Source organism: Mytilus trossulus, chromosome 10, assembly GCF_036588685.1.
Source record: "Mytilus trossulus isolate FHL-02 chromosome 10, PNRI_Mtr1.1.1.hap1, whole genome shotgun sequence".
Lineage (NCBI taxonomy): Eukaryota > Metazoa > Mollusca > Bivalvia > Mytilida > Mytilidae > Mytilus > Mytilus trossulus.
In genome coordinates this window covers 2,759,188-2,771,979 of record NC_086382.1, presented here as the reverse complement: position 1 = coordinate 2,771,979, position 12,792 = coordinate 2,759,188, and the positions used below count along the sequence as shown (strand labels likewise).

The window sequence follows — 12,792 nt, the reverse complement described above, 5'->3', positions numbered from 1 at the left end:
TTTCGACATAAGGAAAATTAATGTCTGTACAAAGTCAGGACTATCATGACAGTGGAGTTATCCATTCGTTTGGTGTGTTTTGTCATCTGAGAAACGAAAAATACTTATGAACCACAACAACAAACGACAACCACCGAACAACAGATTCCTGACTTAGGACAGGTGCATACAAATGTTTTAATGATACCAAAACTTCACCCTTATCTTAAACAATAATGTAACATCACAACATAGAAAGACACACTATAAAATATCAATTGAAATGGCTAATTAACGCAATCAAAAAGCATATTAACAAAAACATGTGAACATACACTGAACGGATAATGTATAATACAAAATCAACAAAACAGAAAAATACTAGTCCAAAAAATTATGACTTCTAGGCCGAAGGCTATTTCAAATTTTTGCTTTGATGCCTTCATGATGGGACGTGTCAAAGAAAAACATATAATAGCCTTTCAAAACGTCATAATTATTTGGACTAGAAAAATATCATACTCCCTCCTGCCTTTTGATGTAGAATGATCATTCCTTAAACATTTTCCCTCTTAAACCTCTCAATTTATTATTTTATTTTAAACAAAAATGCAGGACATTCGTCCTGAACTTGCATGGTATATTTACCACTGTACTTTTAGCAAACAACAATCAATCAATACATGGGAAATAGTGTTGGTATAAAGCTGGCATTCAAGGTAGCAATAAGATAAGGGGTCAGAAAGATAACCATAATATTGGACTACATGCCACCAAATAAAATAATGTTCACTGGTAAATAAAAATAAATTTGTTATAACTTGAGTCATGGAGTACTGAAATATTTTTACAATTTAAGCATTTTATAATTTTATAATCCGCTACAATTTCTACAAGGCATGTGGAATGAATCAATCTACATTGAAGTGAAAACCCTTCCCAACTTTCGTGATATTTCATTAACGAAACTGCTAGCTTTTTAGAAAAGCTATTACTTGTTTAAATTCGTTTTGCACATTATTCCGCAAAAGATGTCGCAAAACTCTTGTTAACTTTTTTATTCCTTTAGGCCTAAATAGTATTAATTGATATTAATATGAAATTTTAAAATGCTGATCTGATTAATATTATAAATCTAGTATATTACAGTGATATAACTTAAACTTAAACAACAAAAACAGAACGACATTTATAGAAACCAGTTTATGGCAAACATGTAAAAAGTTATTTTTTTTTATGATCAGGTACACACTGTCATACATGATCTTCTTGACAAATTCATGTCAAGAATCTTTATGTTTATTGAAACACAGCCATATTTTTTGTCAATGATTGTTGGTGATATTGATTAAAATAAATATCAGCTTCTCTGAGTCGAAAGCTCTTGAAGTTGAAACCATTTCACAAAAATTACAATGTTGTTTTTTTCAAAAAAAATAATTCTTTTTTAAATTTTATAGCAATATACTAATTAAAGTATGCTTAAATATTCAACATAAAACCTTTTAAAAAAAGGGTTTAAACCTACCCAGGGGTGTGAACCTGAAAGGTGGCCAATAAACACTTTTAATATCGCACATATCGCAGGGCTGTCAAGTTTTCATGAAGCAAATTTATGCGTAAGACTTGGCAAAAATTGTAAAGATCAAAGAGAAAATATAATAGATCAAAGGAAAATGCTGCCAAATAAGCATGAAAATGTGTGAGTCTCGCGCAAAATGTGTGAGACTTGGCAGTTCTGTTATCGCTAATTGGAATTTTGTCATGCTGACCTGAGAATCTGTCCAGCTTGAACTTTTGATGTCATACAACAATCACTTTTCCATTGTGGCATCATATATTTTCTATTATGACGAATAAAATTGACAGGAACTTTATTGACATCCAGTAATGGCGGACAACAGGGACTTTCAATAGTAACTTAGTATAGAAAGTCCCTGCAGACAACTAGCGAAAATGTGTATGGAGACGAAAATGATTTTGGGCAAACAGACCCAGATTCCAGGTAGATAAAATATAGACGCAGCCTTGTGTTTTTTAATGGTTTATGTACTGATGTAATAGAAGATCTCCTTTAACCATAAAAGGATTTTGTTATCGATATATATATCTCATTTGAAAAGCTAAGTTATAATTCCCTTAGATGCATATATTTTAGAATGATGGGAGGTGATAGTACTGCAGCTAAAGCTAGATCAGTTACAGAGAAATTCCAGTTTGGACCATGGCGTTGTACGTCTATTAAGTCACACATTCTAAAATCTGAAGGTCCAGACCGAGAGAGGTAATGTCTGATGATGAAACAATGGTATACAATATAAATGCAAATTTTCTACAAATTACACAAACCTGCAGTACACACACATCAAAGTTGAGTAATTAACTGCTAAACTTGCCACAACATAGAAAGAATGTTTGAGCACGTGATAACAACTGCTACCGTTTTATATTTTTATTGCAAAATTGAGTAGACCAGGATAAAAGTTATCAATAGAAAAGTTCAGATCAACACAATTTGAGCAAGAGTTACTTCCCTTATGGCATACGATACAGTTTTGATCCTGTCTGTACATTTTGATAAAAATTTCCACACAGACTTTTTCGTACCTGATTAAATCAGATATGTTTTATAAGATATACCTTCATGTGCTACTTTTTGAGTAAAATGAGGTCGAAATTTTGTTTATTTGCTCAAAATTCGGAATTCAACAGTTTGTCGTATATATTTTCCCTCTAGAAAGAAACACATAACTTTTTTGTTTTACATCTTATTTCCTAATGCATGTACAGCAAAACTTTGGTTGACTTGCTTGCTTTGTTTGTATAATTGTTTATACAAGCTTTGTAAATAAGATTCACATCTTTAAACAATATATATAGGCATAGTTTAACCTGTATATACATGTATCATATTCAAATTTAATTTGGTGTTATCCTAATGATTGTACAATATACAAACAAAGCAAGCAAGCTAACCAAAGTTTTGTTCTACATGCATTAGGAAATTAGCTATAAAAGATTAACACGAATCGTTTTTTGTGATATAATTTGTAATTTCTTTATTAAATAAGTGTTTTAAAAATGAATACATTTTTTTAATCAGAAATAACTCATATTTCTCAAATGTTCATGAATGTAGAAAAAAAGCTAATTTTTTGCTGTATATTTATCAAATTTAAAAAAAAATGATTAAAAATGTTTTCATATATTTGATATAGCTTAGAAAAACTAAAAAAACAATTCATACTTGGACAAAAAACCATGACCCCCTTGAAGTTAAATTATTGCTCTGTAACTATATGTAATGTGTTCAAACTAACTCATTTGTAGATTAAAATTTTGGGTGAATATCTTTAATTCATTTTAGATTCGAGAGTCAGTTGGAGCTCCCTCAGGTCCCTGAGATGGTGTTTGCTGATAACTTACTACGTTTAGAACATTCAGCAGGATTTGGTTTGGAGTTCAATGCCCTTGATGCTCTTAAATTGGTCGACCCTCATAATGATTTACTAAAAGTTGCTGTATCTGATGCTTGGAGACAGGCTAGGTTTGTTATTGTTAAGTTTGTCTCTGCTTTGAGAGAAAAGATTTAAGTGGTTACTAGATAATCTTCATTTACAGTTTAACTGATGAGATTTTTAGTCCAAAAATCAATGCAATTTCAATCGATAAAAAAAACCCACAGAATTATCTGGTAAAAAAGATGAATGTCATAACAAGTTTGGTAAAGTTATAAGCCATGCTAATCATGTTATGGTAGCTTTGATTGGTATGAAGGTGTCAGATCCAAAAGGGATGGGGCAGTAATTATTTTGACCAGCTAAAAAATAAACGCATTTGCTCAGGGCATGTTTGAGGAATAAATTAGGTGTTTGTTTTTTTATTCAAATTGCACCGATTGTAATTTTGGTATTCTTTTAGTTGCTCTTACACGATCCAGTACCATAATGCTCTATCACCAAGTAGCTAACTTGAATAAAATGTATACACAAAAAATGTTATTGGATCTTCTAATAATTTGGTAGGAACAGCAACAGCTGATAATAAAAAAGAAATATTATTTCAGCTAGAAGTTTGGATCAACCGTTGCAGTTGAGTTGTTTAATGTTTACAATGTTCATGCAAATAGATTTATTACTTTTCAGGTCAGACTGTGAACATATCAAAGATGTTATAAAACCGTTTGATTGGACGTACACAACAGATTATAAAGGCTCATTGTTTGGTACAAATGAAATTCAGTTGAAGGTAACAAAAAAACCTGAATAGGCCATCATAATTTGAATTTATTTATGCAGTGCCAGTATTGCCTATTGGCATCTATTATATTCTATCAGAGAGTTGTTTTATTGTTTCTCTGACACAACCAACTGTTATGTAGATAAACAGCCAAAAATGTTTCAAAGTCAATCAGTTAGGTCTCAATTTAATGAGAAATAATTTACAGAAGTTTCAACATCAACTCTAAATTAATAACTATAAATTAAACATGATAAAGGAATAGAATATAAGCTGATACACAAAAAGAGTGAAAAGGCACTCAATGAAAGAATTTGAAAAGGTTCTTATAAGATTAAAAATAGAAATGACTTTTCCCCATTTTACCTGTAATTGTAACAGAATTTGTTAAGAATATAAAGGAATCACCCTAGCATCCTCTATCCGCCAGTATTTTTATGAATATTGTGAGTGCAGTCAAACCTACATATTTAGTATGGCGTTCATTATCACTGAACTAGTATATATATTTGTTGAGGGGCCAGCTGAAGGACGCCTCCGGGTGTGGGAATTTCTCGCTGCATTGAAGACCTCTTGGTAACCTTCTGCTGTTGTCTGCTCTATGGTTGGGTTGTTGTTTTTTGACACATTCCCCATTTTCATTCTCAATTTTATATGTATTATATTGAAAAATCATACTAGCATATATAAAGCTAATGAACTTGGAGAATCAACTTTATGGTGAGATATTTTATATCAAATTTTAACTGAAATTGAGTAACATTTAAAAAAATTGCTGCTTTATATTTCAATAAATCAACGTAGGCCGATCCAGGGGGCCTGGGGGGCCAGTCCCCCTCCCCTTTTCGTTGGAAAAATTTGGTTGAATATATAGGGAATCAGTGAAGCATGACTGGAGCGGGGCCCCCTTATGAAAAGTTCTGGATCTGCCACTGATCTATTTTTGAGCTTGTTCAAAGTGCATCTTGATATTTTTATCATTTAAAGGTAGAGGCTTCAACAGAGAGAATAGATTTAGAGAAACTTAAAAAAAGAGATAAAATAATGTTCTATGAAGATATGTTATTATTTGAAGATGAGTTGGCTGACAATGGTACCTCTGAATTAAATGTTAAAATTGTAAGTATACCAGTATCATTGTTCATGTTACAAGACTTAAATGCATATGCTATTTATTTCTCACAATGTAATTTTTTTTTTATAGTATATGTATAATATATTTCTATTTTTCAAACAAAACAAACAACAGATGAGGTAGCATTACTCTTGATTGTATGTTCATAAATGTAGAATGACAGTTCCAGAATGAAATGCTTTGGGAGCACAGAAAGCACTCGTTTAAGAGCTTGATCACCAATACAAATAATCATTTTACATATATGTGTCTCTTACAAAATTTAAAGAAATACAACCATTGATATTTAATTAATTATAGTACCTCCCAACCCATACATTACAGCCCTAGGTTAATACATGTAAATATGTGTTATTAGACAGTATCTCTTATCTGTGTTCCAATGGGTTTCTATCTTGTTATGTTGGAAGTATTTATTCTTTATTTGTAAATGCCTATTTTATGGTGTATATTTTTGATTTGATAGATAATTGTTTCAAATAGATATTCAAAATTCAAATGTCTTCATGTTCCAAAATATGCATGAAGTATTTGGCTCTACATTAAACAACTAACAATCAGTCCTACAAATGTTAATTATGCACACAAAAGATACTGTGGATTCATTGTTATTCGTTGGATAGCGAATTTTGTGGCTACTAAAATGCACTTTTTCCTCAATCCACAAAAATAAATTCCAACGATAATAGATGATTCTTCAGTAACAGGAATTACCAATAAAATTGGCAGTAAAAATAAAATAAACTGAAGTACAAAAAAGACAAATAGTGACAAACAACACATAGCCAGACATGATCTTGGATTATATTTATTTACATTTGTATATGTATTTTTGGTAAAGAATTATGCTTTTCAGTTTAAAGTTTGGAATTATAAATGTATATATTTATTTTTTAGAGAATTATGCCGTCCAGTTTCTTTATTTTGTTACGATTGTTTATGAGAGTAGATGGTGTAATGATTCGTGTGAACGAGACCAGAATTTATCATGAGGTATAAGCATGATAAGCTTCCATAATTTTGTATATGTACAAATAAGTTATTACACAATGCATGTAAAAATTGTCAGACGATTTTATAATAACATGGTGTTTTTGGCTTTTTGTCATTGTATAAATTTATAACAAAATTAAATATCCAATTAGGATTATATTCAGTAAAATATATACATATTTACAAATGCAACGGAAAATTTTGCAAAATGCATGTTAACTAAATGGACACAGTATTACTTATTCTACTGAAACTTTGACATCACCAGCAACATGTATTACAACTGAAAAAAAATAACTATCACATTTGATTTTAAGGACTTTTGATTTAGAACTAGAGTTATGGGACTTTATTCATGAAATATAATATTACTTCAAGTGGCAAGCAGTTTATTCAGTTTTTAATAAATAAAATTTGTACAAGATACAAATGTATATTGTACTCAATATACTGTTTTGGCTGCAGTTAAACTCAGATGGGTCCATCATGCTCTTCAACTTCATACTTTATTTGGACTTTTTAATTTGTTGATTCCACCCATGAGTCTTTTGTGGACAAAAAGGGTATCTGGCATACACAATTTTAATCCCAGTATCTATGATTAGTTTATTCACACATGATATTGAGTTTGTTCATAGTAATATTAATAAGACATTTCTGAATTTTAGATTACTCATTATATTAAAAGAAAGTGGTTTTAGAATTTTGTTTTACCATATTTGTGAGAGCATTTGGTTCACCATTTTTGTTACTAACATTACAGGTTGATCAAGATTACATTTTAAGAGAATATTCCAGTAGAGACAATCAGATTAAAGATTTAAAGGTAAATAATTGAGTTATAGGTTGTTCCCAACCCATTATTCACTAATCATAGAAAACCAGTCGATTAGGTGATATTGTATTTGCCTAGAGTGTGTGGAGTTACTGGGTCTGACCACTAGCTTTGTCAAACCTAGTCTTTGATATTAAAATGCCAATAGATACTTTTTAAACAAAGGCAAATACAAGTTTTTTTGTTAACACAACAGAAACCCTGTAATATGTACATTTTCATTCAGCCTTTTTTTTTGGATGAAAACTTTCATGATGAGTACATGTGGAGATTTATGGAAAACAGTCAATTCGCAGATAAACTGCCTCCATTATTTTGTGATAGTGTGTTTGCCTTGAGCGAGGGAGGTGATGGGCTCAAACCCTTGTGAATCAAACCAAAGACTTTTAAATTAGTATTTGCTGCTCATCTGCTTACCACCTGTCATTAAAAAAACTGTTGGGCTCTGAGTCAGAAAATGTGTCAAGGAAGTGAGACATGGCTTTCTGTGGACTGTTACCTTGTGTAATAGCATGTAAAAAAAAAATCCTGCATTGTCTCAATAAGTAAAAAGTAGGGTTAATATTCATATTACATTCTTGTCCTGAATAAGCATTTTCTTTGACATTAAATATTTGCCACTTAATGAATGGCTATTATTTATTTTGAATTTATTGAACCATAAAATTAATTTTTGACTGTTCACATTGAATAATCCGCAAAGCAGATTATGTAAAATGTTAAGTTTAGTTTAAACATATTTATTTATAGTGGATTGGGAAACAAGTTTTGCAACTTATATTAATCCCTTTCCACTTTGCAGGTGCGAGTGCTGCCTTGTAGCGGCATTAACCTAATCTTTTTCGAAATCTACAAGGGTGTCTTTAACGTGCAAGAGATATGGCTCTCTCTTAACACGGGTCAGCCATTTTTCCTCCCCTTCCGACGGACTATCATCGTTTCCTCAAGACCATACTCTAAATTGAGTTCCTGAAATTTTCATCCCAATGTGAAGAGTGAAAAATTAGTTATATGGTTCAATGAATTCAAAATAAATTATCGCCACTCATTATAAATAAATTTCTATCAAAAATAAGGCTCAAAGAACTTTTTATTAGCTCAACTGGCCAAAAGGGCCAAGTGAGCTTTTCTCATCACTTGGCGTCCGTCGTTCGTCGTCGTTCAGCGTCCATCGTCCGTCGTCTGTAAACTTTTACAAAAATTTTCTCCTCTGAAACTACTGGGCCAAAATCATTATTAGGGTATCTAGTTAAAAAAATGCAGTTTTTAGCTTATAACTCAAAAAACAAAGCATTTAGAGCAAATCTGACATGTGGTAAAATTGTTTATCTGGTCAAGATCTATCTGTCCTGAAATTTTCAGATGAATCGGACAACCTGTTGTAAGGTTGCTGCCCCTGAATTGGTAATTTTAAGGAAATTTTGCTGTTTTTGGTTATTATCATGAATATTATAATAGATGGAAAGTAAGATTTACAAATAAGTCAACATGACCGAAATGGTCAGTTGACCCCTCAAGGAGTTATTGCCCTTTATAGTAAATTTTTAACCATTTTTAGCTCACCTGCCCGTTAGTGAGCTTTTCTCATCACTTTGCGTCCGGCGTCCCCCTTCCTTGTCCGTCTCCGTCGTCGTCATCGTCGTCCTTCGTCGTTAGCTTTTACAAAAATTTTCTCCTCTGAAACTACTGGGCCAAATTAAACCAAACTTGGCCACAATCACATTGGGCTATCCAGTTTAAAAAATGTGTGGCGTGACCCGGCCAACCAACCAAGATGGCGGCCATGGCTAAAAATAGAACATAGGGGTAAAATGTAGTGTTTGGCTTAAATAAGAAATAAGATCTACAAATAAGACAACATGACCAAAATTATTAGTTGACCCCTTAAGGAGTAATTGCCCTTTATAGTCCATTTTGAACAATTTTTCGTATATTTTTGTAATCTTTTACAAAAATCTTCTCCTCTGAAACTACTTGGCCAAATTTAACCAAACTTGGCCACACTCATTATTGGGGTATCTAGTTTAAAAAATGTGCGGTGTGACCCAGCCAACCAACCTAAGATGGCTGCCATGGCTAAAAATAAAACATAAGGGTGAAATGTAGATTTTGGCTTATATCTCTGAAACCAAAGCATTTAGAGCAAATCTGACATGGGATAAAATTGTTCATCAAGTGAAAATCTATCTGCCCTGAAACTTTCAAATGAATCAGACAACCGGTTGTTGGGTTGCTGCCCCGAAATAAGTAATTTGAAGGAAATTTTGCAGATTTTGGTTATTATCTTGAATATTATTATAGAAAGAGATAAACTGTAAACAGCAATAATGTTCAGTAAAGTAAGATCTACAAATAAGACAACATGACCAAAATTATTAGTTGACCCCTTAAGGAGTAATTGCCCTTTATAGTCCATTTTGAACAATTTTTCGTATATTTTTGTAATCTTTTACAAAAATCTTCTCCTCTGAAACTACTTGGCCAAATTTAACCAAACTTGGCCACACTCATTATTGGGGTATCTAGTTTAAAAAATGTGCGGTGTGACCCAGCCAACCAACCAAGATGGCCGCCATGGCTAAAAATAAAACATAAGGGTGAAATGTAGATTTTGGCTTATATCTCTGAAACCAAAGCATTTAGAGCAAATCTGACATGGGATAAAATTGTTCATCAAGTGAAAATCTATCTGCCCTGAAACTTTCAAATGAATCAGACAACCGGTTGTTGGGTTGCTGCCCCGAAATAAGTAATTTGAAGGAAATTTTGCAGATTTTGGTTATTATCTTGAATATTATTATAGAAAGAGATAAACTGTAAACAGCAATAATGTTCAGTAAAGTAAGATCTACAAATAAGACAACATGACCAAAATTATTAGTTGACCCCTTAAGGAGTAATTGCCCTTTATAGTCCATTTTGAACAATTTTTCGTATATTTTTGTAATCTTTTACAAAAATCTTCTCCTCTGAAACTACTTGGCCAAATTTAACCAAACTTGGCCACACTCATTATTGGGGTATCTAGTTTAAAAAATGTGCGGTGTGACCCAGCCAACCAACCAAGATGGCCGCCATGGCTAAAAATAAAACATAAGGGTGAAATGTAGATTTTGGCTTATATCTCTGAAACCAAAGCATTTAGAGCAAATCTGTCAAAGGGTTAAATTTTTTATCAGGTGAAGACCTATCTGCCCTGAAATTTTCAAACAAATCGGACAACCTGTTGTTGGGTTGCTGCCCCTGAATTAGTAATTTTAAGGAAATTTTGCAAATTTTGGTTATTATCTTGAATATTATTATAGACAGAGATAAACTGTAAACAGCAAAAATGTTCAGCAAAATAAGATCTACAAATAAGTCAACATGACCAAAATGTTCAATTGACCCCTTAAGGAGTTATTGCCCTTTATAGTCAATTGTTAACAATTTTCATGAATTTTTGTTAATTTTTGTTAATTTTTAGGAAATATTTTCCACTGTATTTACTGGGCCAAGTTCATTATAGATAGAGATAATTGTAGCAACAAGAATGTTCAGTAAAGAAAGATCTACAAACACATTACCATCACCAAAACACCATTTTGTCATGAATTTATCTGTGTCCATTGCTAATATGCACATAGATCAAGGTGAGAGACACAGGCTCTCGAGAGCCTCTAGTTCGTAAATCTTAGTTATCTTTTACAAAAATATTCTCCTCTGAAACTACTGGGCCAAATTGAACCAAACTTGGCCATAATCATCATTGGGGTATCTAGTTTAAAATTTGTGTCCGGTGACCCAGCCAACCAACCAAGATGGCCAAAATTATCAGTTGACCCCTTAAGGAGTTATTGCCCTTTATAGTCAATTTTTACCAATTTTTCATAAATTTTTGTAATCTTTTACAAAAATCTTCTCCTCTGAAACTACTGGGCCAAATTTAACCAAACTTGGCCACACTCATTATTGGGGTATCTTGTTTTAAAAATGTGTGGCGTGACCCAGCCAACCAACCAAGATGGCCGCCATGGCTAAAAATAGAACATAGGGGTAAAATCCGTTTTTGGCTTATAACTCAAAAACCAAAGCATTTAGAGCAAATCTGACATGAGGTTAAATGGTTTATCAGGTCAAGATCTATCTGCCCTGAAATTTTCAGATGAATCAGACAACCAATTGTTAGGTTGCTGCCTCTGAATTGGTTATTTTAAGGAAATTTTGCTGTTTTTGGTTATTATCATGAATATTATTATAGATAGAGATAAACTGTAAACAGCAAAAATGTTCAGCAAAGTAAGATTCACAAATAAGTCAACATGACCGAAATGGTCAGTTGACCCCTTTAGGAGTTATTGCCCAATTTGTCAATTTGTCAATTTTTAACCATTTTCCGTAAATCTTAGTTATCTTTTACAAAAATCTTCTACTCTGAAACTACTGGGCCAAATTATTCCAAACTTGGCCACAATCATCGTTGGGGTATCTAGAATATTATTATCATGAATATTATTATAGATAGAGATAAACTATAAACAGTAATAATGTACAGCAAAGTAAAACCTAAATAAGTCATCATGATCGAAAAGGTCAATTGACCCCTTAAGGAGTTATTGCCCTTTATAGTCAAATTTTAACAATTTAAAATTTGTAAATTTTTACTAACATTATCTACTGTAACTACTGGGCCAAGTTCATTATAGAGATAATTGCAAGCAGCAAGAATGTTTAGTAAAGTAAGATCTACAAACATATCACCATCACAAAAACACAATTTTGTTATGAATCCATCTGTGTCCTTTGTTAAGTATTCACATAGACAAAGGTGAGCAACACAGGCTCTTTGGAGCCTCTAGTATTATTTATACTAACAATAACAAAGTACACACAGGTTGGCGTATGAATATACAATGTCAGAGTGGGCCTGTCGCCATAAAAATTTTGAAAATAAAATTAATACTTAATTAGAAATCTGAATACACCAAATTAATTTATTAGATGATAAGCATTCAGCAATCAATCAGTTTACATATTTATTTCAGGTTTCACCTCATCTATTAACAGAACCTAATGAAATTGTAAAGCATTTGACAATAAGGAAAGAAGAATTTCATAAACTTATATTTCCTGTGATAAATGATACAAGTGTCAATACAAAGCAATCTTTATCATCTGATGAACAAGATTCATCTCAAGATACAAAGGATACAAATATCTCAACATCTGGACAAGATGAACCTAAAGGATAAAAGTGTTAATATGATACTTAATAAACAGTGTGATAAGAATTTTCGTCTTTTAATGCCCCCATTGTAGGGGAGAGGGCATTTAGTTTTACCCTTGTTCCTATGTACGTACGTGTACATCCATATGTCCCAAAAATGGTTTATGTTCTCTAAATTTAGTATGCCTCAACCAATTGTTATGAAAATTAAATACAATGCTTATTTCCACAAAACACAGATCAAGTTTGAAATTAGATTGCATCACTTTTACCTTTCTAGAGTTATGTCCCTTTAAAAATGGAAAAACCACTGAATTTCTCGTTACCATTCTTGTGCTATAGTTTGCGTCTAATTAATGTTTTGAAACTTATACAAAATGTATACTACCTTTAAATACAGACCAA

General features: G+C 32.1%; 1 protein-coding gene across 1 annotated transcript; it reads left to right on the top strand.

Moving 5' to 3' along the window:
* The first annotated feature begins 1,085 nt into the window (after positions 1–1,085).
* Positions 1,086–12,426, top strand: LOC134686728 (TIP41-like protein). Its single transcript, XM_063546433.1, has 8 exons — positions 1,086–1,223; positions 2,138–2,263; positions 3,347–3,526; positions 4,125–4,227; positions 5,206–5,337; positions 6,251–6,346; positions 7,110–7,172; positions 12,206–12,426. Exons 1-8 carry the CDS (start codon positions 1,216–1,218, stop codon positions 12,410–12,412), a joined length of 915 nt encoding a protein of 304 aa, XP_063402503.1. The 5' UTR covers positions 1,086–1,215; the 3' UTR covers positions 12,413–12,426.
* The last annotated feature ends 366 nt before the right edge of the window (positions 12,427–12,792 follow it).

Excerpts from the sequence above, each read along its gene's own strand:
- LOC134686728 (XM_063546433.1), top strand. Across the intron at positions 3,527-4,124 it reads GATGCTTGGAGACAGGCTAG|GTCAGACTGTGAACATATCA; the intron begins GTTTGTTATTGT and ends ATTACTTTTCAG. Across the intron at positions 6,347-7,109 it reads AGACCAGAATTTATCATGAG|GTTGATCAAGATTACATTTT; the intron begins GTATAAGCATGA and ends CTAACATTACAG.